General features: G+C 45.5%; 1 protein-coding gene across 2 annotated transcripts in view; it reads right to left on the reverse strand.

The window, feature by feature from the left end:
- Positions 1-7,301: 7,301 nt before the first annotated feature.
- Positions 7,302-23,773, reverse strand: part of ADPGK (ADP dependent glucokinase) — a 44,540-nt gene continuing 28,068 nt past the window's right edge. Inside the window, exons 4-7 of one of the 2 annotated variants that reach the window (XM_044229683.1) lie at positions 16,442-16,562; positions 11,821-12,017; positions 11,178-11,276; positions 7,302-8,786 (exon numbers count right to left, since the gene is read on the reverse strand). In XM_044229683.1, coding sequence (XP_044085618.1) covers positions 8,235-8,786; positions 11,178-11,276; positions 11,821-12,017; positions 16,442-16,562 — 969 coding nt within the window. In that variant the 3' untranslated portion in view covers positions 7,302-8,234. Of the gene's footprint in view, positions 8,790-11,177; positions 11,277-11,820; positions 12,018-16,441; positions 16,563-23,773 lie in introns of both variants that reach the window. The other variant, XM_044229682.1, reaches the window with a different exon arrangement.

The following is a 23,773-nucleotide window of genomic DNA, read 5'->3' on the forward strand; positions in this document are numbered from 1 at the left end:
GGGGGAGGGGCAGAGGGAGAGAGAGAATCTTAAGCAGCAACACACCTAGCACGGAGCCAGATGAGGCTGGATCTCAAGCTTGATCTCAACGCTGAGATCATGGCCTGAGCCAAAATCAAGATTGGATGCTTAACCTGCCTGAGCCACCCAGGCATCACTAAGATTTTATTTTTTAAGCAATCTCTATACCCAACATGGGGCTCAAACTCATGACCCTGAGATGAAGAGCTGCACACACTTCCAACTGAGCCAGTCAGGTGCTTCTGAAAATTAAAATTCTAAAAAATATTCAATTAGTACCCACCTCCCCTAAAGGGCAGGAAGAGAAGAACCATGGAACAACAACACAGAAAGATGAGAGAAAGACAAAATAAGAAATAAAATGTTAACGTGAATCCAATCAAGCCCATAAAATTACATTAAAACGTTATTAGACTAAAAAGTAATTGGGGTGCCTGGGTGGCTCAGTGGGTTAAGCCTCTGCCTTTGGCTCGGGTCATGATCTCAGGGCTCTCTGCTCAACGGGGAGCCTGCTTCTCCCTCTCTCTGCACCTGCTTATGATCTCTGTCAAATAAATAAAATCTTAAAAAAAAAAAGTAATTGAACTGTACATTCTAATTAAAAAGTAGAGGAAGGATAAACAAATCTGTCACTGAAAGCAGAAGGATGGAAAAAGCGATACCATTCAAGCTACAGGTCTAAGTCTGGAGAGCTGTATTAATGTCCGCTAAAGAAGACTTCAAAACAAGGAGCATTACGAGAAATAAAGAGAGACATTTTATAATAATAAAAAGTTCAATTCAGTAGAAGAAACATAACAAATATGTATGCACCTAACAGCATTACTTCAAAATACATGAAGCAAAAATTAATAGTTAAGGGCGCCTGGGTGGCTCAGTGGGTTAAGCTGCTGCCTTCGGCTCGGGTCATGATCTCAGGGCCCTGGGATGGAGTCCCGCATCCCTGCTGGGCAGGGAGCCTGCTTCCTCCTCTCTCTCTCTGCCTGCCTCTCTGCCTACTTGTTATCTCTCTGTCAAATAAATAAAACAAAAAAAGAGTAAGAAAAAAAAATTGATAGTTAAATCTACAATCTTGGTTGGCTATGTCAGCACTCCCTCTTTCAGCAGTTGTTAGAATCAGACAGTAAGTATGAAAAGGACATACAAACCACCTTAACTGAATTGACATTTACAGAACGCTACAGCCAACAGCTGCAGACTGTACATTCTTCCCAAGCGCTCCTAGTACATGCAGCAGGACAGACCATGGACTGGGCCACGCCATAGGTCTCAAAGTGAAAAGACTGAAATTTACACAATCTGTTCCCTAACCACAATTAAATTCTATTAGAAATTGATAACAATTGTATATCTTCTTTGGAGAAGTGTCCATTGTCTTCTGCCCATTTGTTAACTGGCTTATTTGCTTTTTTGGGTGTTGAGTTTGAGAAGTTCTTAGATACCAGCATTTATCTATGTCATTTGCATGTAACTTCTGCCTAAACAAATAATCCAGTCAGTAAATGGACAAAAGACATGAGCACTCACTTCTCCAGAGAAGACATACAAATGGCTGACAGACACATGAAAAAATGTTCTACATCACTCGGCATCAGGGAGATTCAAATCAAAACCACAATGAGATACCACCTCACACCAGTGAGAGTGGCCAAAATTAACAAGACAGGAAACAACAGATGTCAGTGAGGATGTGGAGAGAGGGGATCCCCCTTACACTGTCGGTGGGCACGCAAGCTAGTATTCTAGAAAACGGTGTGGAGACTCCTCAAGATGTTAAAATTAGAGCTACTCTATGACCCAGCAATTGCACTAGTAGGTATTCACTGCAAAGATACAGACATAGTGAAAAGAAAGGCACCTGCACCCCAATGTTCACAGCAGCAATAGCCACAATAGTCAAACTGTGGAAAGAGCCGAGATGCCCTTCAACAGATGAATGGATAAAGAAGATGTGGTCCATATACACAATGCAGTATTACTCGAGGATGAATACCCAACTTTTGTATCGACATGGATGGAACTGGAGGGGACTATGCTGAGTGAAATAAGTCAAGCCAAGAAAGACAATTACCATATGGTTTCACTCATAGGTGGAACATAAGGAATAGCACGGAGGACCACAGGGAAGGGAGGGAAAATTGTAAAGAAATCAGAGGGGGAGACAAACCATGAGAGACTCTCGACTCTGGGAACCAAACTGAAGGTTACTGAAGGGAGGGGTTGCGGGGGAGGGGGTAACCGGGTGATGGGATTTACGGTGGGCATATGTGGTGACGAGCACTGGGTGTTAACACACAACTAATGAATCGTTGAACACTTACGTCAAAAGCTAATGATGTACTGTATGTTGGCTAACCGAATATAGTAAGAAAAAGAAATTATTAACAAGACACGTAGAAAACCCCTAAGTATTTAGACACTAAACAGAGTTGCAGTAACTCATAAGTCAAGAAAGAAACCAAAAGAGAAAATATTTTGAATAATGAAAACAAATCACAATTTGTAGGACTCAGCTAAAAGCAGTGCTTATAGGAAACTTATGGCTATAAATGCTTCTATTAGAAAATAAGAAAGGCAGAAAACCAGTGATAGAGGTTCCTACCTTAAACTAGAAAAAGAGCAAAATAAACCCTAAATAACTACAGAGCAGACAAATATTAGAGATCTAAAAAGCTAGAAGTTCTATGGAAAAAATCCCCAGCTAAACTGATGAAGGAAAAAGGAGACGACAAATCAGGATATAAAGATAACAGGAATGAAGGAACAGCATTATAGATCCTACAGAAATAAGAAAGATCAAGGAACATTATGAACCATTTATAATCTGAAGCAATTCTTGGCCCAGATGATTTAAGCTGGCAAATTTTATTAAATTGAACTTCACAAAAATTTTTAGAAAATAGGAACAAAAGCTTCCCAACTTGTTTGTATGAGGCCAGCATAATCCTGATACCAAAACCGGATAAAGACATTACCGAATAAGGAAACAATACCCATTATTCTGCATGACCATGGATACAAAAATTCTTAATATATTAGCAAATTAGTATTAGCACATAAAAAATCTAGCAGAATACAAAAAGGTTACTACATACATCATGACTGAGTTGGGGTTATCCCAGAATAATTTTAAATTTAATTAACTCTTGGTTTACTGTTTGAAAATCAAAGTACTTTCACATGTTAACAAAATAAATGAGAAAGTCCTATGATTTCAGTGGGATACAGAAAGAGCAATTTTTATTGATTTATTTTTTTAAAAGATTTTATTTATTTGACAGACAGAGATCACAAGTAGGCAGAGAGGCAGGCAGAGAGAGAGGGGAGGAAGCAGGCTCCCTGCTGAGCAGAGAGCCCGATGCAGGGCTCAATCCCAGAACCCTGAGATCATGACCTGAGCCGAAGGCAGAGGCTTAACCCACTGAGCCACCCAGGTGCCCCAGAAAGAGCAATTTTTAAAAAGCCGTCATGAGAACACGGTTAATCAGGCATAGGAAGGAACATCAACTTAACAAAAGGCGTCTATGGAAAAGGGTGCAGCGAGTATCACATTTAGTAGTAAAACACTCACCACCCTGCCGCTAAGATCAGGACCAAGGCAAGGTTGTCTACTTTTAAGTTTTTGTTCAACGTTATACTAGAAGTTCTAGTTAGTGCTACAAAGGCAAGAAATAAAAAGGTATAGACAGAAAACTTCACAAAGGACATGGTTGCTTATGTAGGAAAACCCAAGGAATCCTAAAAATAAGTAAATAACAAAGGATAACTGGATCTGACAAAAATCCATGATACTGTTACATACCACCAAGGGAGAGTCTGAAAATGAAATTCAAAAAAATCCATTTATAAAACTCAAGAACTACTGATGTGAAATACTTAGGAATGAACTTAAACATGCAGCCCCTGTACCCCGAAAACTACAAAGCGTTGCTGTGAAAAAGACCAAAAGGGAAAGCTAGGCCATGTTGACATGCTAGAAAATGAACTTTTTTTTAAAAAGATTTATTTATTTATTTGACAGAGAGAGATCACAAGTAGACAGAGAGGCAGGCAGAGAGCGAGAGGAAGGGAAGCAGGCTCCCTGCTAAGCAGAGAGCCCGATGCGGGACTCGATCCCAGGACCCTGAGATCATGACCTGAGCCAAAGGCAGGGGCCCAACCCACTGAGCCACCCAGGCACCCTTGTTGAGGTAAAAATCCTTTCCAAATAGATCGGATTCCTATCACAAGCTCAACAACATTTGGGGTAGAAAGTGCCAAGGTGGTTCTAAAATGTGAGGAAGGGGGGTGCCTGGGTGGCTCAGTCGTTAAGTGTCTGCCTTTGGCTCAGATCACGGTTCTGGGATCCTGGGATTGAGCCCCGCATTGGGCTCCCTGCTGAGCAGAGAGTCTGCTTCTCCCTCTCCCACTCCCCCTGCTTGTGTTCCCTCTCTTGCTGTATCTCTGTCAAATAAATAAATAAAATCTTAAAAGAAGGGGCGCCTGGGTGGCTCAGTGGGTTAGGCCTCTGCCTTCGGCTCGGGTCATAATCCAGGGGTCCTGGGATCGAGACCCACATCGGGCTCTCCACTCATTGGGGAGCCTGCTTCCTCCTCTCTCTTTGCCTGCCTCTCTGCCTACTTGTGATCTCTGTCAAATAAATAAATAAAAATATTTTTAAAAAAAATCTTAAAAGTGTCAGGAAGATACAAAGGACTTGGTGCATCCAAGGTGATCTTGAACAAGGCTGAAGGACTTACACTCACTACCTCACTTCAGGGCTTGACCAGAATAGCAATTATGTGATACTGGCATCAGGACAGACAAATAGATCTGTAAATAGACCCACACTTATCCAGTCATTGTTGATAAAGGCCTGAAAGCAATGCAGTGGGGGAAGGAAAGTCAGAGCCAGACCAACCAGATAGCTGTGTAGAAAACAGTGAATCTGATCCCAACCTAACACCATCCACAAAAAGTCACTCAAAATGGATTATAGACTGAAGTGTAAAACCTAAAACTGCAAAGCTCCAGGAAGAAAAGAATGAGACTACAGGCATGACAGGAAGAGTTCAATGCTTCAGACCAGTGAGCCAGAAAGAAAATGAGTATTTGTCTACAGACTGGGAACGAAAGAACTCCTACAACTCAGTAATAGAACTAACCACCCAAACAACAATGTATACAAAACCACCCAGCTGGGGGGAAAGAAAAGGAGTAGGCAGATTTGGACACTTCACAAAGATGCATGAATGGCCAATAATCATGTAAAAAACACTATTCGCCATCAGGAAGATGCAAAATTAGACTACAGTGAGATACCATTACTTACTTTCAAGACGGCTTACAATGAAACATGGACATCTCCGAATCCTGGTGCCAAGGAGAAGCCTCCGGAACTGTCACACATCATTGGTGGGAGTAAAACGGTTCAGTCACTTTGGAGGGACGGAAACATTCTGTACCTGGATAGGCATTTGGGTTAGACAGGTGTACACGTTTGTCAAAACCACCAAATGATACACTTGACATCTGTGTAGCTCCACTGTATGAAAATTTGTACCTACGACAAGACTCCAGAGTCATTGTGCTAGCTTTTCAAGGTTTTAAAATAGTAGTAAAGAGACCCAGAAAATTGCCACTTCAGTTTGGGAATTGTGACTGGTAATTATTAAGCTTTGAAATACGTGCCGTGTACTGCACTATCTTGCACAGCACTCTCCTTTACACGTATATAAGAACCCCGAGGGGCGACCATGCACCCACTTCATCGATGAGCAAAGTGAGGCTCAGGAGGATCATACGCCGTCATACGATACCGCCGTCTCGACACCCTGCACAGAATGTGAGTTTCCTCCGATGAGCTCCTCTTCCCACCAGCCAGAATAAAAATGCAAACTCAGTCTGCATGATGGGGGTGACTGATCTGGGGCCAAACTGTCCTCTCACCAGTTTGGCGTGGCTGGCGCTTTCCCTAGAGCATTAAACCTTCTCAAGCAAGTATGAGTGTTAATTGCATCTCAGGGAGGCTCATTTCTCACCAGGCCCCCTTTTCTAGTCCAGTCGATTTTCCAACCTCCGACCAAGTCCCACGCGGAAAGCTCTGTACCGTACAGCTCCGGGCGCAGGGTGGAGGCCCGAGGCCGCACCTGCCGCTTATCCTGGCAGCTCACTTCCGCAAAGCTTCAAGTGCTTTTCAAGTGCTTCACTTCCAAGTGCTGGAGTCCGAGCTTCCTGCTGCGGCTTAGCTGCCTTCTCGAAAAGGTAGGACTTCTGGAGGGGCCCTGTGCGCATTCCTGACTCCGTGCAGCTCATTCAGGCACAAGTAAAGCTTCTAAAGACGGGAAGGAATACTTGCCCTATACACACGATGCATTGGGATACTTTGTGTTAACCACCAAACTGACTATAAAAACACTGCTCTAAGGTACGTGCTGATTACATGTTCCTGACATCCCCCATGCAAACCGGGGGACCATATATACGAAGGGGAGGGGGAGCAGACAGCTCGGAGCCGGACTAAGGCCCGTGGGAAACACCTCAGAACTCTCACAGTTGTCTTCGGTTTATGTAACAGAAGTGAGGAGTTATTCCAGCTCTTCTTGGAAAAACAGAAAGCTCTTCCCACTTCAGCCTTTCTAATACAAATAGGCTAGGAGTTTGGTGTTTAATTATTTTTAATGGAGCCTGGAGGCAGAGACTGATGGGGTAGCAGCCAGAAATTCCCTTAATAAGCAACTTGCTTTGAATTTCAAGCTCTCGGTTTAAATTCTCTTTGAAGGAGTGAGCAAGCCTTTCCTTCTTACCCACAGCGGGCGGGGGAGGCCATACACGAAGAACCCAAGGTAGTTTGAAGGTTCCAGAAGCTGCTAAGAGCGGGGTATGAACTGATTACCCCTGACCCAAGTCAGCCTGCCAGCAGCTGCCGCGTTCACACCGCTCTTTGAACAACTGAGAAGGCTCACCGCGCTCTTCCAAGCGGCTGTTCCACAGTGGCTTGGCTACTCCGTCTTGGTACTACTGTCTTCTGTCACCTTAAACCAACAGACGACAGATCTATAGCTCAGGCTCAGGGGTGGGGAAAAGATAAACACCTCAGGAGCAGGGTAACATAGAGCTCACGTCCTAGTCAAGATCAGAAATGATTTTACTTTTCCGGCACCAGAGTGGGGCTGGGAGAGAAAGACTCAATCACAAGCAGACTTAGGATTCCTGAAATGTAAATTGTTTTTAATATATTTAAAAGCACACAGAAGTCTCCTTGACTTATAAAAAAATAAATACATAACATGACAGATTTATTCATGATTCTGGGGCTCTGATGAGGTAAAACTTTTTAATGGATGTGGTGTGTCAATGTAACACAGACATGATCTGTTACACACGCAGAAGCATATTCCAGTTGTAAAAGCAAATTCCTTCAACGATCAGAACGAACAAAGATCAGTCTTCCACTGTGGAAAGTGTCTCCAGAGCCGGGGGCTGAGACTGGGCCCAGGCACGGTGGGCTCTAGACCAGCCTACAACCCCGGGGGGGCAGAAGGCAGAGCCTGGCAGTCCCCAAGGCCACCCACAGGCCAGCCAGGCTTCTGAGCAAAGGCAGAAAATGAAGGCCTTCCTCAAAGGCGGCATGGAGCCTCAGCTGCGACTATGAAGCCACAGGGACGACTGTTCTGTCCTGACTTGGGGCTCTGTCTGCACTTTGAGTGCAGAAGACTACGAAGGTGTGCTCCTTAAACATTTTCGTTGCAACACTGAATGGAAATCGTGATCCTGCCCATGAGCACGGAGTGGGGAGAGCACACAGGACCCTCGTGCTGGGCTCCACAGGGGCCGGGAGCCCAGGAGAGCAAGTGCAAGCTTCTGCCCTGGGACCCTGGGGAAGCGCTTTCTTCAGCGGACACGCTCTCCAGAGTGGAGTCTGGCCTGAAATACTTGACAACGCTGCACAAAATGGGGACATGGCAATCAAGTTTTACCCCTGTAACACACAACATAAAAAACCCCCCAAATCCAGTCTCATTAGTAGATAGCTAAATTCTGATTAAAACCTGAAATGTTTCTGTGTAATCGTCAACAGGCTGGAATGTATCTGATACAGTTGAATCTGTTGTTTCTTTGGCTATCTATCCTTCAATTAGATCTAGAAACTGTTTGGACACCCCTCCATCCTATGTTTCCTGTAATTTAAACTGGGCAGCTCTCCTTCGGAAAAGTTACCCACAGCCACTTTCCTAGGAGTGAGGGCGGACTTCTGAGTAGAAGAGGCCTTCGGCGGAAATGGCATCTCCAAGGCCCACTGTTCGAATGGGATCTTTACACACCAGTACTGGTGTGAAGTGGAAGGATATGCCCTCCCTGTGCCACTTGGCTACTGGCTCATTGGGGTTTATTACGATCCTCGAGCCCGCCTCCGAATGGGAGGTCATGAACTCACGGGGTGCCCGCAGGGACACTCGACTGGCATCAATGGTGTCTGTCGCACAGGCCTGTGTCCCAGCCACGCGAGCGCCCGCGGCCACAGCCGCCAGCTGATTGGCCCAGTGTCCATCAACAGTCGCCAGGATGTGGTAGACTAGCGTGTGGAAATGGATCCTGGTGAGGTCCGAGGCTCTGCTTTTACTCCTCCCGTGTTCCTTCAAGATCCAGAAGAGGATGTCACTGACCATGCCCACGTCGGGGATGCCATTCCATGAAGAGAGAGAGGAGTGAGGGCCAGATGCTGCCTGGCTGAGGAACAGCAGCTCCTGTTCGTTCAGGCCAAGAGAAGTCACCGCAGGAAAGACCTGCTAACAGAAACATAACGGAGGTCTCTTTCTGATGGACACCTCGCTCCCAAGAGACCCGAGGACACAGTGAGTGACTGACTATAAGTCAGGGAAGGCAGGCAGAACGATGTTTTTCTTCCTTCCCATGAGACTCCCTGCCCCAAAAGTGATGGTCACAGGTACTGCTTTGGCCATGACACCTCTAACCATACCTTCATTATCCCTTGGGATAAATCCAGAAAGTGGCAGTGATACTGCTGTGGTCTCGGTCTTCTGTTACATTCACTCAAAGGGCAGAGAGGCACCTACTTCCTATTTCTGTCCATGGTGCCTCGCTTGAGACTTTGCACGCACAGCAGACCCTTGCCTACCAGTGGGACATATTCCCGAACGCCGGCAGGCACCGGGCCAGTGGAGCAGAGAAGGCCCTGGCAGCACACAGGCTCAGTGGTTCCGTGTACACGCCAAGAAGCAGGGAGAAAGGTCTCCTGTTAGAGCTAAGATTTTAAGCAGGCATGGGTTAGGGAAGGCTGTATTTAGTGCTGATGGTGCGCATGGGGTACTGCATAGGAGCCGCTGAGCCCGTTTTAGTCTTAAGGGGAGCTGCTATGTCCACGACCTCCTGCTCTCTGACCTGGTGCTCCTCTACTCGGATCCAGAGCACCACACACACGGGGAAGGGAAGGGGTATGTGTGGGTGCATGTGGCTTTGCTAACGTAAGAGCTCTCCCACTTAGGGCATGTGCTGTGCCAGGCCCTGAGCAGGTGGCTTTTGCTCATTCAATTCTTACCATAACCCTCCCAGAGCAGGAGGAATCGCCTCCATTTACCAGCTATGGGGACCGAGGCTCAGAAAGGTTAAATAGATACACAGAAAAAGAAGTAAACACGGCTTTTTTAAAAAGTGGAAAGGTAATCTTAAAGGGGAAATGCAAATTAAAACCTCTACTGAGAGAGACCAAGTGCAAACCCTGACATAAATGGCGGAGTGTGGGCGGTGACCATGTGTGTGAGTGAGGGGCAGACGCTCACGGCAGCGACACTGCGGGTGACACTGCCTGCGGCGGGGGAGGCGGTGGCTGTGCGTGGTGGCTATTTGGGAACTCACCACATGCTACGAACTTGAAACTACCCTAAAAGGTAAAGTCTATTAAAACAATCAAAAACTATTCTCAAATATTTTTCACCTGTCAGACTGGTCAAAGAATGCGTGTTTCTAATCACATCCTGGTGCCAAAGATACGAGGCAATGAGCACTTGTAAAGGGTTCCAGTGGAGGTGAATGGGGACAGCTCTCGCGGAGGGCATCCTGGCAACATTAAAATTACAAAGGCCTTCTCGGCTGCCCCTGGCAGTTGTACTCCTGCGAATTCATCGGACACATGTACCTGCTCAGGGGAAATGAAAGTCACGTACGAAGTTCTCTGCTGCACCACCGCCTGGAATAGCTAAGGTCAGAAACCAAGACACCCACCAAGACGGTGCAGGGTGAATAGCCCAGGGACCCCCACACTCCCTTTCATCCATTTCACATCCAACCTGGTTGTGAAATGGCAGGATGTTCCCCGGTGATGACGGAGAAAAATCCTCCAAATCCAATCAGTGAAAAAAAGCCAAGTGCAGAACAGTCTATATTCTGAACACTGTGCTACCTTTTGGGGTAAAAAGGAACCAAACATTAAGGCTACATTCCCATGTTTGCTTCTATCTGTACAGAGACACTGGAGGCATAAGGATGAAACCAAGAAGATTCCTAACAGTGCGTACAGGTGGTGGGAGACTTCATTGTGTATCTTAGTATTATTGGGGTTTGAACCATATGAATAACCTTTTAACCCCTTAAAAAGGTTAAATAATAAAAAAATAAACGGTTACATAACTGGTTGAAGTTCAGAAAGCTAGAGAATGGCAAAGCTGGCGCTCTAACCCCAGCTTCTGAAGCCTGTGTCCAGATGCACCGTACTCCCAGGTCTGATCGCGCCTGCCTTCCAGAGGCAGGAGGCGAACACCTTAGTGCCTGGTGGTGAGGAAGTGAAGCTCCCCTGAAGTTGCTCTCCTCTGAGCTTCTGGAACTTCAACTGAAAGCAGCGGAGCTGGGCTTTCTGTTTTCTCCTTTGGGTTCTACTACAAAAACCATTCACTCCAACTTCTCCATTCCAGGAGAAACAGGACCCACAGATCCACTGGTGGTGCTGCCACATTTCTAACCTAGTAGGGGATCCTGGTCCACAACAGCTCTGGCTCCTCCTCTGGATCTCTGTGGAACCAGGTCTGAGTGACAGAACATCCCTACCTCAGGGAGCCGGCCCCTGGCCCCAAGAGCTGGCCCCACTGGACAAGGGCACTTCTCCGCGAGGCCCCTCGAGGGTGAGGGCCACAGAAGGCCGCACACGCTGCCCCTGTGCTTACCTGATGCACGATGCTCCTCATGAGCTCCTTGTTGGTCATACTGGCCAGTTCGAGGTGGATGGGAATACCAGTAGGGATGTCAGAAATGGAGCTCACGACCTGCCAAAAGAAGAGCACAGTGGTGCCATCAGAAGCAGAACTCACCAAGAGGGAAGAAAGGGTCACGGCCTTTTTTGCATCATGATGAAAGACTAAGCCCCAGGGGTCACACAGCCTCCAGACGAGGGATGCTCTTGCTGACAGGGAGGAGCCAGGGTCACAAACTCAGGGCACTAAGAACCGCCCCTGTGCACTAAGGGAGCAGCCTAGTCCCAGGGCCTACCCTGACGAACCGCAACACAGCTGATGTGAGATGACACACAGGACACAGAGGACGCAGACCACACACACCGTGGCTGCAGCCACACTCAGCATAGTGCAGGGCACAGAGGCTCAGGCAAGAGGATGTACTGCCCTGTCCTACTCGAGCTGCCGCCGCGGCCAAAAAAGCACTGGGAGGCACCTCCCCGCGGCAGCGGCCGTGAATCATCCTGGGGGGCCAGGACCGACGCCCAGGCAGCTTGAGCTGCAGAGGTCTAGAGCAGCGGGAACCTGAGGAAAAACGCTAGCCGAGATCTGGGAAATTCTGTGACAGTGCTATTACCTCCAAGAGCCTCTTCCTCTGGAGCTCCTTGCTTTGTCCCTCCATCATGTGCAATCCAGAGAGGACCACCAGGTCTGGCTGAAACTCCTCCAGGCTAGACACAAACACCTCCAGCATATTCATGGCCCCGTTGGAGAGGTCGTGGGAGAAGATGAATCGGTTGGCATGGGGAGCTTTTAACCAGCCCCACTCCTCCCCTAGAGAAGCCCAGTCAACACAATGGGAAGAAAAGGAAGAGGCTTTAAGTCTCCTAGCTGAGGGGGCTGGAGGGGGCCTCCCTGGAGCCCTGGCCCTGGGCAGGCTGGCTTCCGGCTGACTGGAGCCTGGCTATGATGGCCTAGCCATGATGGCGCTGCAGCCAAGAGGACCTGCTCAGTTAAGAAACCAATGAACAGGACTGGACCCCAACCCAACCCAACAGAACAACAAACACAGCATGGGTGCGCTACGCCTTTTTCAGGGGGCTGCCAGTTAGTCCCAGGGAAGTTCTACTGCCCACTTAGCTCTCACACAGGATGCCTGGGTCCCTTCCCCGCTACAGAGCGGCAGCACAACCTCCAGATACCAGCACCCAGTGCACACCACGCACATGGGACACACGACCTTTCTCGAAGCACTTCCCACCTCACAGCTGGGCCCCACGGAGCCTGGAATTCCACAAGTCAAGCTGACCGCGGCCCCTCCTCCCCGCTGCCCACTGATGGTTTCCTGGCACTTGATCCAGAAGGTAGCGTCTGGCTGCTCTAGCCTCCTCTGATCAAGCTGCTTTGGAATAATGCCTGCTCAAGACCAAGTTCAAGTGCTACCTCCTCCCTAAGTGACTGCTGACTGCTACAACCCGAGGTGCACTTTCACTGCTTTGAACATCCGTAGAGGTTTCCCTTCATATGGTTTGGGGAATATCATTTTGCTTTGAACTACCTCTTCTATAGTTCTGAATGAGTACTCAAACTTAGACCATTACTTAACTTCCCTCACATCTGTGCCCCATCTCCCCACACAGAATGCCAGCTCCTTGAAAGGAACACTGTATGTCTTGGGTTCTCCAAGCCCTTGTCCCATGCCCTGCAGAGAGGGCCCACTCAGCATCTGCTCAATGGATCCAAACCAAGGGAAGTTAGAGCCACTTGTGGGTGGGTCTTCTGGTGGGGGGAGCAGTTTGGGATCTGTGACCACCACAGGAATGGCTCTCCCCACAGGCCCCCCATCAGAGTCAGAATCTCCTGGGGAGCTGAGTTTTAAATGTGCAGGTGGCGAGGCCCACCGCCAGAGATCCTGATGTGCATGTACGTGGAGAACTACCCTGCAGACCCCACAGTGGCCAAGCATTTGAGAGGTGTGCGCTATGGCGGGTATCCTAAAGCAGGGCAAGTGACAGAGGCCTTCCCCAGGTTCACTTGGAGAAGCCTCACCACCCATTCTTCTGCCAAGACTCGGTAGCAAATCTTGAAACTCAGTCAGTGTAAGGGCCACCTAGACTCTGCACCTACTTCAGGCAATTCCCAAATGACCCTCCTGACCCCTAGCCAGCATGGGGGCTTTTCCTGAGACTGAGGGGCAAGACTTAGGAGCTGGGTTTCTAGAGCTTTCCCTCCAAGTAAAGAATTCATCTCATTTACAAAATTAGAGTTCATACACTGAAAGCTCGTTTTTCACTGGTTTCTATCACATTTACTGGACACTCCTTCAGAAAGTTTTTCCTTAAGGCAGACAAACTGCAGCAAAGGGTTTCCTCACACTGCAGGCTGATGTGCTGTCATCAGCAAACCGCTTCCTCCTTCCTACAACGGGCCTCTCTGCACAGAAGCCTTGCCTCTCCAAGGGGAGTGTGCATGCATGTGCGGGCCTTACTCTGGAGCAAGGGTCAAGGCTGGCAGGGCCCAGCTTTCCTTTACTGTGAGTTCCTCTGAAAAACATTTTATATGTGGGTCATTCATATAAAAATCTTTGAAAACAGAAAAGGACATTTCCTACTTACAACCCCCAACACAATGGTTATGCCAGTTAAAATGCCACAGTCCTTTAATTCCTGGTCCACGCCTTATCATTTGTCCACAGAAATCATCCAATAATGGTCCACACAGCTGAGTGCAACACTCTGAACCCATTTTATCTCCAAACACCCAAAGCAAGGGTGGCCTCCCCTGCGAAGCCTCTCCTAATTTCATGGCCTCACCCCTATGAAATTAGGTCACAGGACCTAATTTCACATTCCTAAATGTGAAATTAGCAATTTCACATTTCCTAACTCTGCCAACCCCACCAGACGCAGCTGCTTCCTCCCCTGGGACACTGCTGGTGCCTCTTAGGGACAGGGCACATGCTTTTGTCATCCTCTGCTCAAGAGCTCATGCCCCGCAGTGAGCTGAGCACCGGGCCCACGCCTTCCGTCACCAGCTCATCCTGCCTCACACTGTCCCTGGATGCAGCGTGTGAACGAATGAATGGGCAAAGGAACAAGTGAACGAGAGGAAAGACTGAGGACTTCAATGGCCTGTGACAACAAAGAATATGGGTATGACTCCAAATTCAACATCTCCCCCAAAGACGAGACTCTGCACAAGGGGAGAAATCCACAACAGAGTCCTCCCGAGGGCAGGACCTGGGACTGTCCCCTCTGGAGTGAGCTGCTGGGAAGCACTGCCTAATTCACTCAGGAGAGCTTCATGGCACTTGAAGTAAATGAATTTCCTGAGGGAAAAAGTGAGAGAAGCAAAATAAATAGGCCTCTGCACGCAAAGACGAGAAGGGAAGTGGAGAGCTGCTCCCTGACTGTTCCCACAGGACAGAGGACTGACAGAGTGGCCTGAAAGGCGAACCGACTAGAATGCAGACAGGACGAGTCTGGAACCCCAAAGCCCCCTTGTTCTCACAGAGCTCGAAATGTGTTTCTCTGAGCGATCCCTTCTCTCAATTTACCGTCCTGCCCTTTGGCCACTACGTGTGACTCAGTAGGTCCCCAGCCCAAAGCCTGAAAACAAGCTTCTCTGGGCAAGTCTGGCAGGGGAAAAGGAGGAAATGATTGGTGACAAATCCTCTTTTTATTCATCTAAATTCGAGAGAAGCTGGGGATGGATTTCTGTGAAGACAAATGATCTGAGGGCTTCTGCCACCAGACTAGGTTCCCTCCAGGGGTCAGTGAAAATGTAATTTCAAATAAAGTTTAATGGGAGGCCCTGCTTTGTACTAACAAAATAAGGCACAGAAAAGAAAAACTAAAGTGTGGGGTTTATAAATCCAAGGATGGAGACGGTCTCCTTTCAAGATTAGCTGTGCTGTCTGCTTACCTCCACACGAGGCACAGCTGTCAAATCCAACAGCAAAATCTGGCTGAAGAGAGCAGTCTCTCCACCCTGCAGTCACCAGGGAAGATGACAGAAACCAGGAACCAGGAAGGTTCCTGGGTCAGGAGGGGAGCACCAGCAGGGTACAAGGGAGAGGAATCTGGAACTGGCAGCAGCAGCACTTCCAAGGCACATCTTTAGCTCTTCCAGACCCTTCCTGTCAACAGTCGGGTTCATGCCTTTCACTGAAGGAGCGCACAGTACCTCTGGACCCTTGCCACAGTCTTAGCAGTAAGAGCTATCATTCTGACTTTCTGAGAAACTCCAAACTTGCACACAAGGAAATGTGAACTGCCTACTGCAACGGTCTGTCCATAATGTTCAGACCTAGCCCTTCTCAACTCCCTGATCCAATAAACAACCCAAAGAGAACCAGAGACAAACAATTCTTTTTATGCATATGGAAAACGTAATTTTCCAGGAGCACTCTATTTCCTGTCTCACATGAATTACTCTAGCAGGAGAGCTTCTCTTAATCAGCTTGGAAGCAGCTCACTGAAGCCTATTAAAGCAGTGCTTTAAGGGACCAATTAGTCTGTTTAGATGCTTGAGTCTTTGAGTTAATCATGTGTTGAGTCAGACATTCAAGAGTCCGAGTTCTAAGCAGAGGAAAGAGACAACAGCAAATACACAGAATTAAAGAGTTAAAATGTGTTCAGGTATTTAGGATTCTCTAAGAATCAGAACTGTAGTCTGTGTGACAAAAAATCTCTGGGAGTGACGCTGGGTGGGCTGGATTTGGACTCAGGCACGCCGGAACATTATATAATGGAAAATAATGTAAGTGTTGCTAAATACAAACACTTCACTACCACACCCCAGGGAAAATAAAATCCTTCAAAGGAAGTTTGCCAGAGGCCTGGACTCAATCCCAAACGGCTTGGAACAGCTGGCCAGAAAAGCCTAGGGCAGAATCCAGCATAGCGCTGAACAGATGTTACTTGCCCTTCTCTTTCCTTAGTAATAAAGAAAACTTCCTATATGTGTGTTTAACACATTCTCACTTTTATTCAAGACGCTGGTTTTCCTAGAGCCGAACTTCTCTTGGGTTCAATCAGTTTTGTCTGTAGATCTGGGAATTTTCTTCAATGTTATCTACTCTCTATGCTGAGACAATGGCCAGTTTCAGCTCAGCAGAACCAAGAGGTCAGGGAACTCGTAAGAAAGGGTCCTGTCAACTTACAAAGATCAATTTCTAGCACAGTCACACCCCAATCTGACAACACACAATCAATCCCCTGTCCAGTCTCAAACCATTACGTACTCATTTCTCTTACCTGCTTGATATTCTAAAATAAGGTGGAACTCATCCACTTCCTGCAATGACTCTGGTGGAACAAATACATTATCATCAAGAAGTTCATGCAGCTTTGGACCAACAGGACCGCAAAGAAGAACCTGGAGACAAGACACAGGAAATCTATCAGGAGACCTGTCCCTGTTCCCACTGAATCTATACAGTGACCAAAAAGGTACATTCAGGATGCTTCTATTCATTTCAACCAAAACCTGGAACCCAAATCTTATTTTAAATGTTTTGCTTTGGAGGTATGTAGTAGAGGGGCTATTCCTATTACTACCACATATATCCCTATGGAGGGAATGGCCACCAGAAATGAGGGGCTGACAAGAGACCTGACTCATCTGTTAGACAGATACCTCCGTAGCTGTGGAATCTCATACACTCTGCAAGGGACTGAATATTTTTGTCCTCCCCAAAGTCCTCTATTGAAGCCTAACTGCTGATGTGACAGTATTTGGAGACAGGGCTTTCAGGAGGCAACTCAGGTCCAATGAGGTCATACAGGTGGGATCCTAATCCAAGAGGATTGGTGGCTTCATAAGAAAAGGAAAAGTGAGAGCTAGATCTCTCTCTTTCCATCTTACCCACTGAAGAAAGGCCATGTGAGGACACACCAGAAGGTGGCTGCAAGCCAGGAAAGAAGCCCTCACCAGAAACTGGACCCTGCTGGAATCTTGATCTTGGACTTTCCAGCCTCAGAATTGTGACAAAATAAATTTCTGTTGTTGAAGCCACCCAGCCGATGGCATTTTGTTATTATGGCTAAGACACACTCCACTCCCCCTTTCTTTTCTTTACTCACTCATCCTATGTAGGCAAACAGAGATGGCAAGTTGCTCAAAGCTGCCTGATGAGGACAATTCTGTTTGAATCTTACAGAGTTTAGAAAAGAGCCTCGGGATCACAATATGGCCTCCAATCACAGGACCTAATTTGTGGGATCAGGCTCCTAGTATACTTGGCTGTTATGTGAACAGGATAGCCTTCCAGAGATGGGAATTAAAGAGCACCTCAATTCAGCAAGTTGGGGGAGAGGGAGGTGCTCTGAAACTTTTCCTAAACCTTTTCAACTCCAACCTGGGCCTCTCCCTGGCTATTCCTTCTAGAAGTCATTTCACATCTACTGATGTTCTTCACAAGCTGCTGCTCCTGCCACACCTCTGGACCCCACTCACAGCCAGGCCAACCTGCTCATAACCACCAAACAATGAGGCTTGGACAGGGAGGTAAAGGAAAGTTCCCAGAGGTGATCAACACAATTTCAGATTTAATGTGCCCCACCCAGAGAGAGGCTTCAAAAGGCATTTTACTTGATAATTAACTGCTTGCTTGTACAGCTGCCACTTTACTACTTTTGTCTAATTCCTGGTCAGAACTTCAACCTTCAAGATGAGAGAACACAGGCCAAATTTTCCCTCCTTTCCCAAAAACAACAACAAAAACAGACAAAATATATGAAACAAAGGTTTTTACAACATTTGGATACAACAACAAAGGACAGTGATTCCTAACAGGAAAAAAAAGAACTGAGTAAGACCTACAAATGCCGCATGAAATTACCTTAAAGGAGTTTCCAGATAGACAAAATCTGAAAAGAATTCATCATCAGTGGACTTGCACTATAAGAAATGTTAAAGGAAATCCTTCAGGCAGAAGTCGAATGATACCAGATGGAAATAAACATCTAAACAATGCAATGAGGAGCACCAGAAATGGTAACTCTGGATAAGTACCTAAGATCTTTTTCTTACTATTGAAATCTCTTTAAAAGATAATCAACTGTTCAAAGAGCAGTATTAACAACACAGGATGAGGTTTATAACATACACAGAAGTAAACCATATGACAACACTATAAAGACCAGAGAAAAGAAATGGAAGCACTTGTTTATAAAGTCCTCAGATTATACATGAAGTATGACATCACTGACCATAGACTGTGATGGCTAAAAACGTACACTATAGGGGCACCTGGGTGGCTCAGTGGGTTAAGCTGCTGCTTTCGGCTCAGGTTATGATCTCAGGGTCCTGGGATTGAGTCCCGCATTGGGCTCTCTGCTCAGCGGGGAGCCTGCTTCCCTCTCTCTCTCTCTGCCTGCCTGTCTACTTGTGATCTCTCTCTATCAAATAAATAAATAAAATCTTAAAAAAAATAAATAAAAACATACACTATAAATCTTAAAGCAACCATTAAAATAACGAAGAATTATAGCTAATAAGCCAGAAGATAATACAAAAGTGTAGAAAATAATTCAAAAGAGTGCAGAAAAAGAAGGAAAAGCGAAGATAAAGAGGTGGGACAAACAGAAAACAAAGAGCAAGATGTCAGACTTAAACCCAACCTAATTTATTAGCAAACACATTAAGTGTAAATGGCCTAACAGCCCAATTAAAGGAGATTGTCAAAGTGGATTAAAAAGCAAGCCCCAAATATATGATGCCTACAAGAAATATTTATTTATTAATTATGAAATCTAAGTCACCTTTTTATTTACTTTGCAACAGACTAGTATGTTGTTTTTATTTGGACACATTACTACTGCCTTCTCATTTTGTTTTTAATTGATGTATAGTTGACACAAAATGTTACATTAGTTTCAAGTGTATAATATAGTGATGCAACCAATCTGTATGTTATGCTATGCTCACCACAGGTGTAGCTACCACCTGTCACCAACACCATAACAATACCACTGTTACATAACAACACCAATCAATTGTTATATAACAATACCAACACTGTAACACTACCACTGACTAGAATTCCCTATGCTGTACCTTTCATCTCCATAGCTTTTTCATTCCATAGCTGGAAGCCTACACCTCCCACTACCCTTCATCCATTTTGCTCATCCTCCCACTGCCCAAGAAATACACTTAAATGTACAGACACCAAGAGGTTAAAACACAAAAATGGAAAAAGTTAAGTCACACTAACGCTAATCAAGAGAAAGCTACAAAGGCAATTTTAATCAAATCAGATTTCAGAGCAAATACTTTGAAATGATTTTCCTTATCCCTGGCAACGACAGAGAGGTCAATTCATAAAGAAGATACAGCAATCAGCAATAGTTAGATATACACTTAGTGACAGGGCTTAAAAATACACGAAGCACAAAGTTATAGAACTGTAAGGGAAATAGATGAGAATGTTAACTGTAGATGAGAATGTTAATACTTGCTTCTCAATAGACACAAAATCAGTACGAATATAGACCTAACAATACTGCCAACCAACTTGGCCTGACATTTCTATCCATTCAACAATAGAATATACTTCTCTTCTCCTCTACCCCCCACCCCCATTCTCCCTGGCACACATGTTCACTATCAAATAAACAAAATCTTTAAAAAAAAAAAAAAAAAAAAAAAAAAGGAACTTTACTAAGATATACCACATTCTAGGTCATAGATCTTAACAGATCAAGAGAAGTATATTCTCTGACCACAATGTAATTAAAATAGAAATCATTAGCAGAGGGTGCCTGGGAGGCTCAGACGATTAAGCATCTGCCTTTGGCTCAGGTCATGATCATGGGGTTCTGGGATTGAGTCCCTCATCGGGCTCTCTGCTCTGCAGGCAGTCTGCTTTCCTCTGCCCCTCCTCCCACTCATTCTCTCAATCTCTTTTCAAATAAATAAATACAAATCTTTTTTAAAATAAAAAGAAAGAAATCATTAGTAGAAAGGTATCTGGAAGTATTTAGCTAACCCCAAGTACTTAGAAATGAGATCACACACTTATAAATAGTTCAAGAAATTAGAGGGTTATTAGAAACTACTTTGAATTCAATGAAAACTACAATTATCAAAATCTGTGGGATGCAGCTAAAGAACTTGTTAAGGGGAAATTTATAGCACTAAACATCTATATCAGAAAATAGTCTCAAATCAGACCTCAGCTTCTACCTTAAACTAGAAAAAGAGCAAGTTAAACATGAACAAGACTAATGAAACACAAAAGAGAGAAACAACAGAGAAAAATCAATGAAACCTAATATTAATTATTTATTGCAAAGATCAGTAAAATTGATAAAACTCTAAGCAAACTGATAGAGAAAAAAAAAAAGATCACAAGGGGAAACTGCAGAAAGATTCTGAACTTGTCTCCTCCCACAGACACAATGAGCCTGCAACAATACACAGAGCAACTCTCTCTGAGAACAACTGAAGATTAGCAAAACAACTCTTCCACATTAAAGACATAAAGAAAAAAACATACTGAGAAGGGCAGAAGGGACAGAGACACAATTTGGCTGGGATCCAAACCCCTGGTGTCCTGACCCACAAGTGGGAGGCAGAGCACAGGTGTGGAGGTCCTCCCTGAGGAGTGAGGGGTTCAAACCCTACACTGGGCACCCAGTGCCCTAGGATCTGCACTGGAAGGAGCTGCCTTTATAATGCTGGGCTCTGAAAATCAGAGGGGCTTAACTCTACAGGAACAACAGGGTTACAGTAGACTGATACTTTGCTACTGAAAGGTGTACACAGAATCTCACTCATGCCAAGACCCAGGGCAAGGGCAGCAGTTTGAAAAGCACCTGGCCATGGAAGAGAACTGACTAATTTTAGGATGTGTGATGGAGGGGAAGGGATCTAGAGGAAATTTCTCTGTGAATAGAAGCATTAGCACATACCATTTTTTGTCCTCCTTCAGCCTAGCTGGTCTGACACTAGGAACAAAAGTTCTAGCACTTTCTATCTACTTCACTACCACTGCTCACCCTGCTCCTGCCATCCCCCTGCAGACCTGCCCACCCCGGCAGGTACCCCCTCCAAAGTGGCTCTTGGCCCACCACACCTGATGGGCAACCTCATCTGGGATCTGCACCTCTCCAAAGCCACTCCTGCCCCGGGAAGGGGAGGCCAGCCCCAACCACCAGTGCCCCTGCACCAGCCACAGCCTCTGAGCTAGCCAGGCAAACCCCAACCAAGAGCATGCCTATAGCACTTGCAGCCCAGCACGAGAGATGGTATGTGCAGCCCACACAGGCAAAATTCTGGAGTGACTCTGCTGGACAGCAGTGACTGCACTTCTGGGCCCCAAAGGATACCTTCTACACAAGGTTACCACCTTCAAGACCAGAAGATGTGAATGAACTACAAAATACATAGGAACAAACAGAGAGACAAAATGAGACAGAGAAATATGTTCAGAAGAAAGACCTCAGAATAAAGAACTAAATAAAACAGAAAAAAGCAATCGAACTGATAGAGTTCAATGTAATTAATGGTTATACAGACATTCGCTGAACTTGGGAGTGGATGAACTCAGTGTAACTTTAACAAAGAGACAGAAAATATAAAAAGAACTAATCAGAGCTGAGCAGTAACTGTAATGAAAAATACACCAGAGGAAATCAACAACAGATTGGAGACTGCAGAGAATGGATCAGTGCTCTGGAAGGCAGGTAGTAGAAACCACCCAAACTGAACAGCAAAAAGAAAGAAAAAAAAATGAGGACAGATTAAGGGACCTCTGGGATAATATCAAGGGACATAACATCAGCATTATAGGGGTCTCAGAAGAAGAGACTAAGGAACAGAAAACTTACTTGAAGACCTAACAGCTGAAAACTTCTCTTCTCCAACCTGGGGGAGGAAACAGCCAGCCAGGTCCAGAAAGCACAGACAGCCCCAAGCAAGATGAAGCCAAGGAGTCCTCCAAGACAAATAATAATTAAAATGTCAAAAATTAAAGAGAAAATCTTAAAAGCAACAGGAGAAAGGTAACTGGTTGGTTACAGGAAGACCTATAAGACTACTGGCTGATATTTGAGCAGAAACTATGCAGGCCAGAAAGGAGTCCTATGACATATTCAAAGAGCTGAAAGGAAACCACCTACGACCAAAGATACTAAGGATACGGTACCCTGGAGAACTATTACTAGGATACCCTGCAGAACTGTCATTCAGAATTGAAGGAGCGGTATTTCCCAGACAAACATAAGTTAAAAGGTGTTCACTACCACTAAACTAATCTTATACGAAATGTTGATTTTTTAAAGCAGAAATGAAGAGGCCAAAACTAGAAGAAAATTATGAAAGGAAAAAATCTCACTGGTAAAGGAGGGAGACAAACCATAAGAGACTCTTAATCTCAGGAAACAAACTAAGGGTTGCTCAGGGGTTGGGGGGGTAGGGAGAAGGTGGTTGGGTTATGGACATTGGGGAGGGTAGGTGCTATGGTGAGTGCTGTGAACTGTGTAAGCCTGATGGTTCACAGACCTGTACCCCTGGGGTAAATAATACATTATATGTTAATAAGAAAATATTTTTAAAAAGTTAAAAAAAAGCAAACATATAGTGAGGGTAGATTAGTCACTTATAAAGTTAGTGTGAAGGTTAAAAGACAATAAGAGTAAAATCAGGGGCTCCTGGGTGGCTCAGTGGGTTAAAGCCTCTGCCTTCAGCTTGGGTAATGATCCCTTGGTCCTGGGATTGAGCCCCACATTGGGCTCTCTGCTCAGCAGGGAGCCTGATTCCCCACCCCACCCCCGCCTGTCTCTCTGCCTACTTGTGATCTCTCTGTCAAAGAAATAAAATCTTAAAAAAAAAGAGAGAGTATTGGAAGGGGAGGTGAACCATGAGAGACTATGGACTCTGAAAAACAATCTGAGGGGTTTGAAGTGGCGGGGGGGTGGGAGGTTGGGGTACCAGGTGGTGGGTATTATAGAGGGCACGGCTTGCATGGAGCACTGGGTGTGGTGAAAAAATAATGAATACTGTTTTTCTGAAAATAAATAAATTGGAGAAAAAAAAAGAGAGAGTAAAATCAACTAAATCTATAATAAGTAGTTAAGAGACACACAGAATTTTTTTTTTTTTTAAGATTTTATTTATTTATTTGAGAGAGAGACAGTGAGAGAGAGCATGAGAGGGGAGAAAGTCAGAGGGAGAAGCAGACTCTCCAAGGAGCAGGGAGCCCGATGTGGGACTCGATCCCAGGACCCTGGGATCTTGACCTGAGCTGAAGGCAGTCGCTTAACCAACTGAGCCACCCAGGTGCCCCGTGACACACAGAATTTTTTAAAAATGTGAAATATGATTCCAAATACATAAAACATGGGGTGGGGGGGAGTAAAATGTAGTGCTTTTAAAATGTGTCCAACCATCAACTTAAAATAGAATGCTATATATATGGGATGTTATATACGAACCTCACGGTAACCACAAAACAAAAACCTACAAGAGATACACACACAAAAAAATAATCCAAGTGCAACACTAAAGAAAGCCATCAAGTCATAAGGGAAGAGAGCAAAAGAATAGAGAGTAACTACAAAAAGAACCAGAAAACAAAAACA

This window comes from Neovison vison, chromosome 13, assembly GCF_020171115.1.
Source record: "Neovison vison isolate M4711 chromosome 13, ASM_NN_V1, whole genome shotgun sequence".
NCBI classification, from domain to species: Eukaryota; Metazoa; Chordata; class Mammalia; order Carnivora; family Mustelidae; genus Neogale; species Neogale vison.